Source organism: Austrofundulus limnaeus, unplaced genomic scaffold (assembly GCF_001266775.1).
Source record: "Austrofundulus limnaeus strain Quisiro unplaced genomic scaffold, Austrofundulus_limnaeus-1.0 Scaffold115, whole genome shotgun sequence".
NCBI classification, from domain to species: Eukaryota; Metazoa; Chordata; class Actinopteri; order Cyprinodontiformes; family Rivulidae; genus Austrofundulus; species Austrofundulus limnaeus.
In genome coordinates, this window is record NW_013952517.1 from 1,069,203 (window position 1) to 1,080,485 (window position 11,283).

At 41.1% G+C, this 11,283-nt stretch overlaps 3 protein-coding genes across 8 annotated transcripts in view; 2 read left to right on the forward strand and 1 right to left on the reverse strand.

The window, feature by feature from the left end:
* LOC106521783 (uncharacterized) overlaps positions 1 to 3,546 on the forward strand; it is a 30,272-nt gene extending 26,726 nt beyond the window's left edge. The window contains exons 9-10 of one of the 2 annotated variants that reach the window (XM_014014500.1): positions 1,018 to 2,449; positions 2,540 to 3,546. In XM_014014500.1, coding sequence (XP_013869954.1) covers positions 1,018 to 2,449; positions 2,540 to 3,291 — 2,184 coding nt within the window. In that variant the 3' untranslated portion in view covers positions 3,292 to 3,546. Of the gene's footprint in view, positions 1 to 1,017 lie in introns of both variants that reach the window. The other variant, XM_014014499.1, reaches the window with a different exon arrangement.
* Positions 3,547 to 8,931: 5,385 nt separating this feature from the next.
* On the reverse strand, positions 8,932 to 10,272 carry LOC106521784 (transmembrane protein 60). 2 transcript variants are annotated; one of them, XM_014014502.1, is made up of 3 exons: positions 10,100 to 10,272; positions 9,731 to 9,818; positions 8,932 to 9,598 (listed from the first exon to the last, which is right to left on the reverse strand). In XM_014014502.1, exons 2-3 carry the CDS (start codon positions 9,812 to 9,814, stop codon positions 9,281 to 9,283), a joined length of 402 nt encoding a protein of 133 aa, XP_013869956.1. In that variant the 5' UTR covers positions 9,815 to 9,818; positions 10,100 to 10,272; the 3' UTR covers positions 8,932 to 9,280. The 2 variants fall into 2 exon arrangements, with proteins under 2 accessions (XP_013869956.1, XP_013869955.1); XM_014014501.1 differs by having other exon boundaries at positions 9,731 to 9,855; positions 10,100 to 10,271.
* Positions 10,273 to 10,626: 354 nt separating this feature from the next.
* LOC106521786 (putative homeodomain transcription factor 2) overlaps positions 10,627 to 11,283 on the forward strand; it is a 40,977-nt gene continuing 40,320 nt past the window's right edge. For all 4 annotated transcript variants that reach the window (XM_014014503.1, XM_014014506.1, XM_014014504.1 and 1 more), the window contains exon 1: positions 10,627 to 10,797. The gene's annotated coding sequence lies outside the window, so the exon portion shown is untranslated. The remainder of the gene's footprint in view (positions 10,798 to 11,283) is intronic.

Genomic DNA, 11,283 nt, shown 5'->3' on the forward strand with positions numbered 1-11,283 from the left:
CACACACACACACACACACACACACACACACACACACACATACACACACTCAGGTCATAGCAACTTCTCAGTTTAGATACAAGATCACCTCCACAGTATTTCAGTCATCTCATAGTGGCAACTAATGTTGAACACTGCCACCTGGTGGAGAAAACGCATCATTAAAAAATTATTTAGCTTAAGTAAGGATTCATTTTTTTTAAATTTGTTTAATTTTTTTTTACTTTCTCCCATATTTTGTGATTTATCTGTGCATAATGTTTCTTTTTTGTTTTTGTAATTTATAATAATATTAAAAGTTGCTCAGTTCATGTAAAAGCTTATATAAATATGGTGTATTTTTAGATGCTGGTAGTAAAATAATTTAGAAACACAATTTTACTATATAAGTTTGTTATTTTGTCACAGATGGTTCCCTACATTTTAATGTTTTTAACTCCTAATTTAAAGTATAATTGGCCAAAWTTTCTTTGGTCCAGACACTCAGAACATAGAAGATATTACCATTGAGTGCTTTAAAGTGCCTGTGACATCAAATTTTTGTAATAAACGTGAATGCGTTTTTGGGAAGATAACATGGAGAACATATTGCAAAACAAATTTCATGCCGTTGAGATGAACAGTTGTTGAGATGTTTGCATGTGAAGAAACAGGAAGTGATGTCAAAGGGGAATGTCTGCATGTAAACAGAGCAACGCTACAATAATTAGAGAAGAATCTGATGTTTCTTTAGATTATTTTGAGTCACTATCAGAGTTGAAGAAGAGTTTAAATAAAATTGTTTCAATGAACAAAGACTAGAGAGTTTCTTTTCTTAAAGAGTTGCCCTTTGATGTCACTTCCTGTTTCACTTTGCTGGGCCAAATTCAAGAGAAAATATGCCAGTTATGAGACAAAATGGGTAAAATCATGTGTATTATGCATATTTCCTTAGATATAAATATGTTTTTTTTTACTTTTTGTATTTAAAGAGTAAGTGTGTCACAGGCCCTTTAAGAAAGTTCCTGTTTTTCTCAGTGTGTACAGTGGGTGGACGATGCCAAGCTGAACCAGTTACGGCGGGAGGGCATCCGCTACGCCCGCATCCGCCTGTGTCACGATGACATCTACTTCATCCCCCGAAACGTGGTCCACCAGTTCAAGACGGTGTCCGCCGTCTGCAGCCTGGCGTGGCACGTACGCCTCCAGCATTACCACCAGGAGGGGCAGGAGGAAGAGCTGAAGGAAGAGGAGATGGAAGCAGTGGTTCTGAAGGAGGAGGAGGAGGATGAGATAAAAGAGGAGGATGAGGAGGTGGCAGTAAACAGGACATTTCCTGCTGTTAAAAAAGAAGAAAACAAGCCACCTTTGTCTGAAGCTGCTCTCTCTGTGAACTCTGTTAGTGAGGCGAGAGACACAGACGAGATGAAGAACAACGTGAAAGAAGAACTTCAAGATTCTCCTGCACAAGTGAAGGCTGAGCCTCCGACTTCTTTCTGCCAGAACAAGTTGTCACCTCTCACTCCTCTTGCTTCTCCTTCTCTTCATAAAGACACAAAACCCAAAGTCTCACCTAAACATCATCATCATCAGTCAGACAGCAGGACAGTGTCTTCCTTTTCACCTTCCAAACTGTCCCGCTCTCCACCTCGCTCCAAGTCTTCCACCTCTGCAGCGTTTTCGCCTTCGACAGGGTCAGCTGTCACTTCTTCACACTCTCCTTCACCAGCTGCTCACTTGTCTTTTACRTCTCCAACCCCCGTGTCTTCTTTACTGTCAGCGTCCTCTTCGCCTCTGACAAGTCCCAGATCTGCAGGTTCTTCCTCGAGTCAGCTGCCTGCTGGTCAGTCCGAACACACGAAGGACACTGCCCACCTAAAACCAGGAGTCCTTTCAGACACCAGGACACCAGCACGCTCTGAGACATCACAGACCCAGACCGACACACGGACACACTCACAGGCTGAGACACAAGGCCGAACGTTGGACACAAGGACACACTCAGAAGCTGAGACACGAGGCCGAACGTTGGACACAAGGACACACTCAGAAGCTGAGACACGAGGCCGAATGTTGGACACAAGGACACACTCAGAAGCTGAGACACGAGGCCGAACGTTGGACACAAGGACACACTCAGAAGCTGAGACACGAGGCCGAACGTTGGACACAAGGACACACTCAGAGGCTGAGACACGAGGCCGAACGTTGGACACAAGGACACACTCAGAAGCTGAGACACAAGGCCGAAAGTTGGACACAAGGACACACCTAAAAGCTGAAACACGAGGCCGAACGTTGGACACAAGGACACACTTAGAAGCTGAAACACGAGGCCGAATGTTGGACACAAGGACACACTTAGAAGCTGAAACACGAGGCCGAATGTTGGACACAAGGACACACTTGGACACCGAAACACGAGGCCGAGCGTTGGACACAAGGACACACTTAGAAGCTGAAACACGAGGCCGAATGTTGGACACAAGGACACACTTGGACACCGAAACACGAGGCCGAGCGTTGGACACAAGGACACACTTAGAAGCTGAAACACGAGGCCGAACGTTGGACACAAGGACACACTCAGACCTCTGGACTCACGGTTCTAACTCTGACTCCGGGACATGTATGGACCTGCAGATGTGTCCTCCGCAGGACGCCTCCAGACCAGGACTCTACATGCAGCAATACACACCGCAGCATCTCCCTCCTCCTCCTCCTCACCTCCCTCAGATGCTTCCTCCTCCCTACCCTCCCCTCATGTCACATTCCCACCTCCCCCACAGGACTCCAGTCCTCCCCACTAATCCTCTCCCCGGTCCCTCCTTCCCCCCCGAGCCCCAGACTCTGAACCCTTTCCTCAGTCAGACTGTGCCGCCTCACTCGGTCCACCTGAGCCACCTGCAGCAGCCCAACATCACCACACAGGCTCAGACCTACTACCCGCCTCCCCTGCTCCCCCACTCCTCCCAGCCCAACTCCCCCTCCCAGCCTCTGCTCCCCCACCTCTCTTACCAGCACCAGTTCGCCAAAACCTTCTTCCCCCCTCAACACCCGGGCTTCACCCCTCACCCCTTCCTCCCTCCTCAGACGTTCCTCTCGCAGCCGCCGCCCGGCTCGTACCCGTACCAAACCTCAGCGCCGGCGCAGCCTCCGCTCCCCCTGTCCCCGACTTACCCTCACCCCCCTCCGCCTCCGTCCTCCCCTCCACCTCCACCCCCTCTGCCACCGCCTCCCTTCCCTCAGCCCTCCCCGTCGATCTTCTCCCCTCCCCCCAGGCATGACGAGCAGCCGAAGCAGCTGTTATAGTCGTGTTTGTACATAGCGATTGTAAAGGACTGTAAATGTTCGAGGTTTTATTTTGGTTGTAAAACGCTGTAAAAAGGAAGAAAGTTAAGCGTGTCTGTTCAGACACCATATAAGAGCAGAGCTGAGCTGTTATATTTCAGACTCCTGGACTGGACTGGCTGAAGCTCTGACTGTGCACAAATATAACTGTGCACCAGTTGTAGCTCCAGAATATTCAGGCTTATGGTTTGAATGAAGTCCCTGGTCTGCCAAGCAGCTGTTTGGTTTTATTCTTTTAGTTTTTAAGAGTAATACTTCAATTTTTTTGTGAGCCATCAGATGTAGGAAGTAACAAGCTCATTAAGCCAGATTTGTGTTATTTATTTAACTAAAAAACCCACAATGGTTTTTTACGAAACTCGCAGCTAATTGTTTTATTTTTTTTAAAGGCACAGTGTGTAGGATTTGTTGTTTTCAGTGACATCTAGTGGTTGAGTGGTTGATTCATCCTCCCTGGTCCTCCCCCCACCCCCACCCCCGCTTCCAAACGCAAAGGAGTTGCTACGGTGTCTCTCAGGTGTCAAAAACCTTTGATAATTCCAACCGCGATGTCTACCAGCAGCTTCAGGGCTAGTGATGTTTCAAGTGGTAAGATTATGAGCTTTAATAAGTAAAATTATCCCAGCTACAATAACAGACAACAAATATTACATTTATAGTATTACAACTAAAACCGTTTTTGACGCCGCCACCGCAGTTTGTCCTTCATGAGCCTTGGTAGACAAGATGGCGGTGCAAGATGGCGGCTGCCTGTTGTGGCGACCATGGAGATATAAACAGCTTTTTATAAGGTAAAAATAATAAAACAAGGTCTTTGTCTGCAATGATTAGACATGTTTTTTATAATTGTCATGAGTGATTATCTCAATTTCGGCTAAAAGAATTGACAAAATCCTACACACTGTGCCTTTAAATGTTCTCTGTGCCCACAAATCTTTTTGAGTAAAGACGGGCCAACGTTGTGTTATTTAAAACTTGTCTGTTGTTTTCATACTGCTACATTTCTTTTTGTATTTTATCAGTACATCTTGAACAGTACAGGTAATAGCAGGACTTTTCCCTCATATTGTATTCAGAGCAATAATCTGCTGAATATAAAACCACATACTGCTTCTGTCTGAAAGCATTAACGAGGAGTGCAATTAATGATGTCTAAATGACTTTTCTAATCATTTCCAGTGTTGTATTGGCTGTTTTTCAGTGCTACTAAAGAAAAAAAGACCCAGTCAGTTTTAAATCACTACAGTAAGAGCCAACTTTGGTATCGGTAAGTCAGGCCCTTTAAAATATTTAGGTTGTTTGTCCTCACTGCCAGTGTGATATTTTTGGTTTAAAATAATAATAATTATTATTATTATTATTATAATTAGGATTGCCATGAACAATGGCAACCTATTATTATCCACCTCTAAACTGGACTCTATTTATATATTATTCATCCCAGAACTTTCACCGTTAATGCGGTTCGGGCCCCATGAAAAATACATCATTGCGTCGGCGTCGATCTCACGAGGTGTGCTATTATTTATCTTTACATGATCTGTTACCAAGGCGACGTAATCCCCAAAAAACTAATCTAAAAATCCCCATTGGATTACATGGGAAGCTCCTCACTCTAGGTCATGTGACCTTAGAGTGTGAGCTCTGTAATTTTAAAGAAGAAACTTTGCAAACAAATTCCTACTACAGCCACAATTTTCACGTTACAAAGACAAATTACACATCAAAACGTAGGAATTTTTGTCTTCTTTCAGAAAACGTGTGTGGTTTGGCTCTAAGACAATTGGTTTTCTCTCTACGTGCTTCAGAAGCCAGCAAAACCAAGTTCCTTCTCCTGTCTTCCATTCAAAAATGGTCAAAACCAGATTCAGAAATCTAACACTTACTACCTTTTTTAACTCGCGATATCTCAGCCATCATGCCAAGTACGTGCTTGATATTTTATTTCATTAAAKACCAAAGTCTTCTGACGCTCACGGTCCTAAAATTATTTCAATAGCCCTTATATTTTTTGTACAGCAGCTGTTTGAAAGGACACATCATTTCTGTGTTTTCAGACAGAGGAGCTGCAGATTTTGGTCTCCCATTAAGTGCAGCTGAGCTGCTGCTGGGAATCCAGCCTCCTGATTGGCTGAGGCTGTAGTGAGTTAATGTAGGTTAAAGGTCACACATGACTTTACATAGGTTTCRTTTGYTAACATGGTAATACAGTAAACCCACAAAGACCTCCATAAAACTCCTTTGGTAGCTGACAGCTAACTYCACGCAATATAAATGCTTCTCACAAGTGTAAGCTAATTGCTAAAGCTAATTTTGGGGAAAAAAGGCTCTCATTCAGCCATTTAAAACCATATGCAGCTCAGTCTACACTCCAACTGTAGGTTAGGCAGTGTYGAATAGTAGCCAAAATAAAAATCCAAGATGGCCGCCATGGCTAAGTCCAAATTACTCCAATTCAGCCGATTTTCAATATATTGAGCTAATAATTGATACACAAGTAGCTGACAGTAACCTCTACCACAAATAGTAGCTGAAAACAAAAATCCAAGATGGCCGCCAAAGCTATTTATAAATGGCTTTCGCTCAGCCTTTGTTTGATATATTGAGCTGGAACTTGGTTTACTGGTAGCTGACAGTAACCTCTGTCACATACTGGAGCACAAACATGAAAAACAAGATAGCAGCCGAAGGAACTTCGGCTACTTTTTTTCTATGCAAATGAAACATGACTGCACCCACACAAGTTATACATCAAAACGACCGGCTCGATCAGGGGAACTGTGTTCTTCCTCAACTGTACATTCGTTGTTACCATGGCGACGCAGTAGGCAGACAAAGACACCTTACACATGCCATTGGAAATGAATGGGCAAGGCCTCAAAGCCTTTAAAACCGGAACGCTCTTTAAAGTATCCCATGAACCACTGATATTAACGTTATAAATCTCTAAGACAGTCATCATTGCACAGTCCTCTGTCACTGTCCAACACTTTTGTCCAACTCAGACACAAAATGGCTGTCCAAGTAACCCTCAATTACCACATCATTGCTGGAAATCAGCACATTTTACATATATGCTGAATGACTCTAAAGTGTGAAACAAAGTGTTAAAGAGCTTTACAACAACTGATCCACCTTATTAGAGTATTCGAGTCTTACAAATGGCAGAAATAATGTAGAAAAATGTCTGTTAGCAAAATATTCCATGAATCAAAGCWCAAATTTTGCTAAAATACATACAAAATGAGTTACAACAGTCATTTTGTGACACCTATAGAAAGAAAAAAGGCAAACAAGTTGCTGACATCTCAATCAGACATCAAATACATCTTTAGGACTGCTGTCAGAACCTCTTTAAACAGCAAACATGTTCAAAATGTACAGGACGAGTTTTGCACAGCTGGCAATCCTTTCATAGTTTCTCCAGGAACTATTCTAGTATTTTTTTAAATTATTTTAATAAAATTATAACTTTATTGAAATAATAAAAAAAATAATTCAGCCTGAGTATGTCCGTTAAAGGCCGGCCTCCAGAGACTCAGGAAAACACAGTCAGGTCGCATAAAGTTCACCTTTAAAAACTCAATCCTTCGGTTTTAACCTGGTTTAAGTTTCATGTAGTTGTTGAGGTTCTAAAGCAAGCGGCAGAACTCAGAGAGCAATACGCAGACACTTTTTGTCAAGGCTTCCTAATCATGACCCTTTGCAGCACTTTTTAATCCCTTCTGAGCACACAAATGACTATTGAAGAAGTAATGACTCAGATTTATTTATTTATTTTTTTGGCCAGATTATCAACGGGGCATTTCCGGGTTCTTCCAAGTCTATATTTAAGAAATGATTCAGGCATCTGTGTTCTAAGATTCTTGAAAACAGATGAAAGCTTATGCCCAAAGCACTATTTATATGTATTTACCTGAAGTCCAGTTTCTAGTGTTATGTATATTCAAATGTTTATTTATCAACCAGGGCCTGAAGTGATGATAGAAGGTCTGTAAGTATGAAGAGTATGATTCTCCAGGTATCTGATGAGGTTCAGACTCTTCTGTCTCAGTGCATGTCCCACAGCTGAGGAACCTTTTCATCATGTCTTAATTTTACTGTGAGAGTGCAGCCCTCCTGCTAATGTAGCCCACATTTCCCCAGTGCCTGTCCTTAACTATGAACTACAACTCCAAAGAAGTTGGAACGTTGTGTGAAATGTAGCTCCTATTTTATTCATAATGGAACATAGTAAACACAACAAAATATAACAAAAAGCTGGAGAAGTCAAAGTGTCTGTGTTCCATTCTGAATGAACATTTACACACCGTCTGATTGTTTTWGGAGTTGGGGTTTGTCCTCGGTTCTCCAGACACACAGTGCAGAGGGGACAGAAARCGCCTTAAATTGTTTTTTAAATTTGTTGAAAGGCCTGCAGATATCTGCAGCGTTCAGTACAGATGACTTTGGGGAGATGAAATCCAAAAAGCAGGTTTGTATTCTTGATCCGTCGCACCAAAAGCCTGCAAAAWTCTTAATAAGTGAAAGATAACGCCTTATTTCTTCCTCTGCCTCAAACGACTGTGTTTCAGATGGAAACTCTTCCCTGTGTGGCTCTGATTGAGGCGATAATTAAGGACTTGATCCAGTTGCAAGGCGCTCTGCAGCTCTTTGTCTGCTTTTGGGTTTTATTTTTTTGTTTTGTGACTAAAGCTATTGTTGAAAACAGATGTCCTCAGGAGTTTGAGTTGTTTTCGGTTTGTTTTTATTTTTTCATTTTGTTAACTGTCAGCACTGTAGTGTACATAAGAAGTTTTGTACAAAGATCAAATCTTGTAGTGTGGTTTCTACTTTAAATATGAGCCTAACTAATAAAAGGTTCACTGTATGTAAGTATGCACGTCCCAGTTTCTTGTTTTTTCAAGCTTGGACTGCATTACAAATAAATGTTTTTTACTTTTTAAAATAAAAAGCAGATCATTGTACTGCATTCAAGGATAAATGAGAACAGCAAATGGAACTATGTGAAATAGATTATTAATAAATATAATTTCTCCTTGCATATTTTAAAACTAATAACCATCTTCCATTTAGAAACACCTGAACTGGTTTTAGTATTTTTATTGGTACAACTTAAATGAGAAACATTCGCACAGCGAAATTTAAACAATTATTACAACACACACTCAGGTCAGATCTGGTTTCAATAAAGTGCAAAATGGAGAAACATCTGAACTGATTATTTGGCAAAAATATAAACTTTGCACACAGAACACTGTCATCAATTTGAGAAAAACTGCAGGAAGATGTAAAAAAAATACTCAACTCTAAGTAAATTCAACACTTCATTTCTTAGAGTGTAAAAGTACTTTTTACTTTCCTGATTACTGTGAGCTGTTTTGATTTTTACTTCTCGGTGAAATTATATTTACCAGTCATTTTATTACAGCAGATAAGTAAAAAAAAAACAGCATGTACAGAGGAGGAAGGAGAAAAATACAATAAACTAACATTGAAAATGGTAATTTAAACTGTTGAAATAACATCTGATAAACAACTTTTAACAACTCAGAGTACAAAGATTAATACAGCCACACACAAACACATTTTAACACATTCTAAATTGGAATTCTATTTATGGTACCTTTCAATCGAGAAAAGTTATATTCACTAAATATTTAAAAACAATACTGAATCATATGAATTCATAACACATTGCAAGATTTTTTTCCCCTGTATTGGCTTCACAGTTGTCTTTATATAGATGCCTCTTCAGATTCATTTAAGTGATATTTGTTTTGTTTGTTTGACTCAAAAGCAGCTTTTCTAACATTCAGTAGATCTTTAGCTCAGCTCTGAACTTTCATACTTAAARCCTGATGAGATAAAAGACAAATCATAGATATTTCCATCACATCTCTCTCTTTTTTTAAATGAGCGTAGTTTCAAGTTGATTGTTACGCCACTGTTAAACCTCTCTCCTCTCTGGAAAGATGTTCAGTCCCAGTTCTACCAGTGCTCCCAGCAGCATAGTCCACAGCGGTATGCAAACGAACGTCAGCTTGACGTCGGCCAGTTTTTCCAGCTTGGCGCACAGCGTCAGGCAGAAACCCAGTTTGAGCAGCATGGCCGTCAGGTACCAGGTGCGCAGACACAGGTCAGGCGAACCGTTGCGTGGGTCGTACCCGGGCTTGCAGCGCCCGGCCATTTTGATGGCAAGCATGAGGATGAGGATGCCATCAAACACCCAGACTGGGAGGAAGATGAGGAACCAGTTCCACTGCACCTGGTTAGAGGAAGACAAAAAGGTTAATAGYCAGATTTTATTCCTTACATCTTATRATCATTATATTYTAGTTTATTGTTTATTAAAAGTATTGGTGYAGGACACATGAAACACACAAAACTTTTACTATACCTTCCCATCCAGTTTGAGCACCAGCATGATGAGGAAAACAAGGGTAAAGACCCAGGTCAACAAAACCCTCTGGGCCAGAGACATCTTACTGTGTGAAGACCCACATCAGAGAAATAAAACAGAATCTGGACAGAGAAACCCACAATGTTTACTGTGCACATGTTAACAGACGCATTTTTAAACGGCCAGCAACATTAAAATAGCTACTAGCAGTCATAGCTTACTCAGTAGTTATTTTGCTACTTACAAAAAGAAGCACTATTTAGCTAAAACAAGCCAGCATGCTGTTTTTCATTCAATTAGCTAATCTCTCTGCTAGCTAGCTAATAGCGTACCGCTAATAGTCTGCAAACATTTTTCTTTACTTACATCAGCGTTTTCCCAACTCCATGGCCAGCATCGTCTTCATGAGTGCTACATATAATAATTACATAATGTTACGGTCCATAAGTCACATTATTATTAATAATAAACGCTATGTAAATAAGTGCAAGCAACGTTATTTGGTCTCGTTATCTTTGCGATGGGGCCAACCCTTTCTCGAAGCTGATTGGTTACAGTCTTGAAACGTCATGTTACGTTTTTAAACATTCACCAATCAGGTGTCTGACCGTAAAGTTTCTTGTAAAAGGCAAAGCCCCCTGTAGTGAGTAGTACCGTTCACTTCCACTAGAGGTGAGTATTGTTCTGTCCGTTTTAAGGTTCGAAATATAAATAAAGATAAATATTGTTCTCCTATTATCTAGCTTCGAAGAGAACTACTAGCGTAACTCACACTACGTCTTTGTTACTGTAGTGTTCACCTTTGCTTTGGATTGTGCTTACGTTTAGCTTTGGCCAAAACGCAATGGCGCGTTTATATGAGGTTTTACGGTAATAGAGTCAAGTAGTGTTTTTACACTGAACGACAGAAGGAAAGCGCTTCAAACGCCACTGAGCAGACGCTCAGCATCTCATCCAGACAAAAGGCAAAGCTGTCCGGCTGGCTAATTGCACTTTAAGTTAACTTAGAGTAGTGCCGTTCATTCGTGTGGAAAACAAAGATTTGCTGTCGCARGGAAGAGGAGGTAAGCTTGTTCATAGATTCATAATTAGGCACAGCTGTGTGGGCTTTTGCGACTGCCGCGGGTGGCTCAGCTAACCATGTAGCTTGACTTTAGCTAGCAAGAGGAGGGGTTTTCTGCGCSTGAGAGCCGCTTAATAATAACACTGGTTGCTTTTCCGCTACTTGTTCCTTAGCTAAAAACGAGTAGCTGTGTTTAAAAATATTTTTACTGAGCTGCTTACGTTGAAGTGAAAAATACAAGACGTCCATCTTCCCCCTACTGCACYAAACTTAGGCTACTTCAATTTGTAAATCCTGTTTGTACTGAGTGTTTTTATACTCCTTATTTTAGAGATTTWAACTAGTTACATCAGTAGCATCAACAAAAGAGATTATTTGATTTTCAGGACAGAAAACACAATAAGAACCGTCTATTTTAAAAGGCTATTTAATGTAAGGTTTGGTTGATCTATAAATGATGTTTTTGATGGACCACATAGTCTGGGGG

Bases quoted from the DNA above. Each gene is read 5' to 3' on its own strand.
- LOC106521784 (XM_014014502.1), bottom strand. From the start codon at position 9,814: ATGTCTCTGGCCCAGAGGGTTTTGTTGACCTGGGTCTTTACCCTTGTT. The intron at 9,599-9,730 runs GTATAGTAAAAG...TCCTCTAACCAG, and splicing joins TGCTCAAACTGGATGGGAAG to GTGCAGTGGAACTGGTTCCT.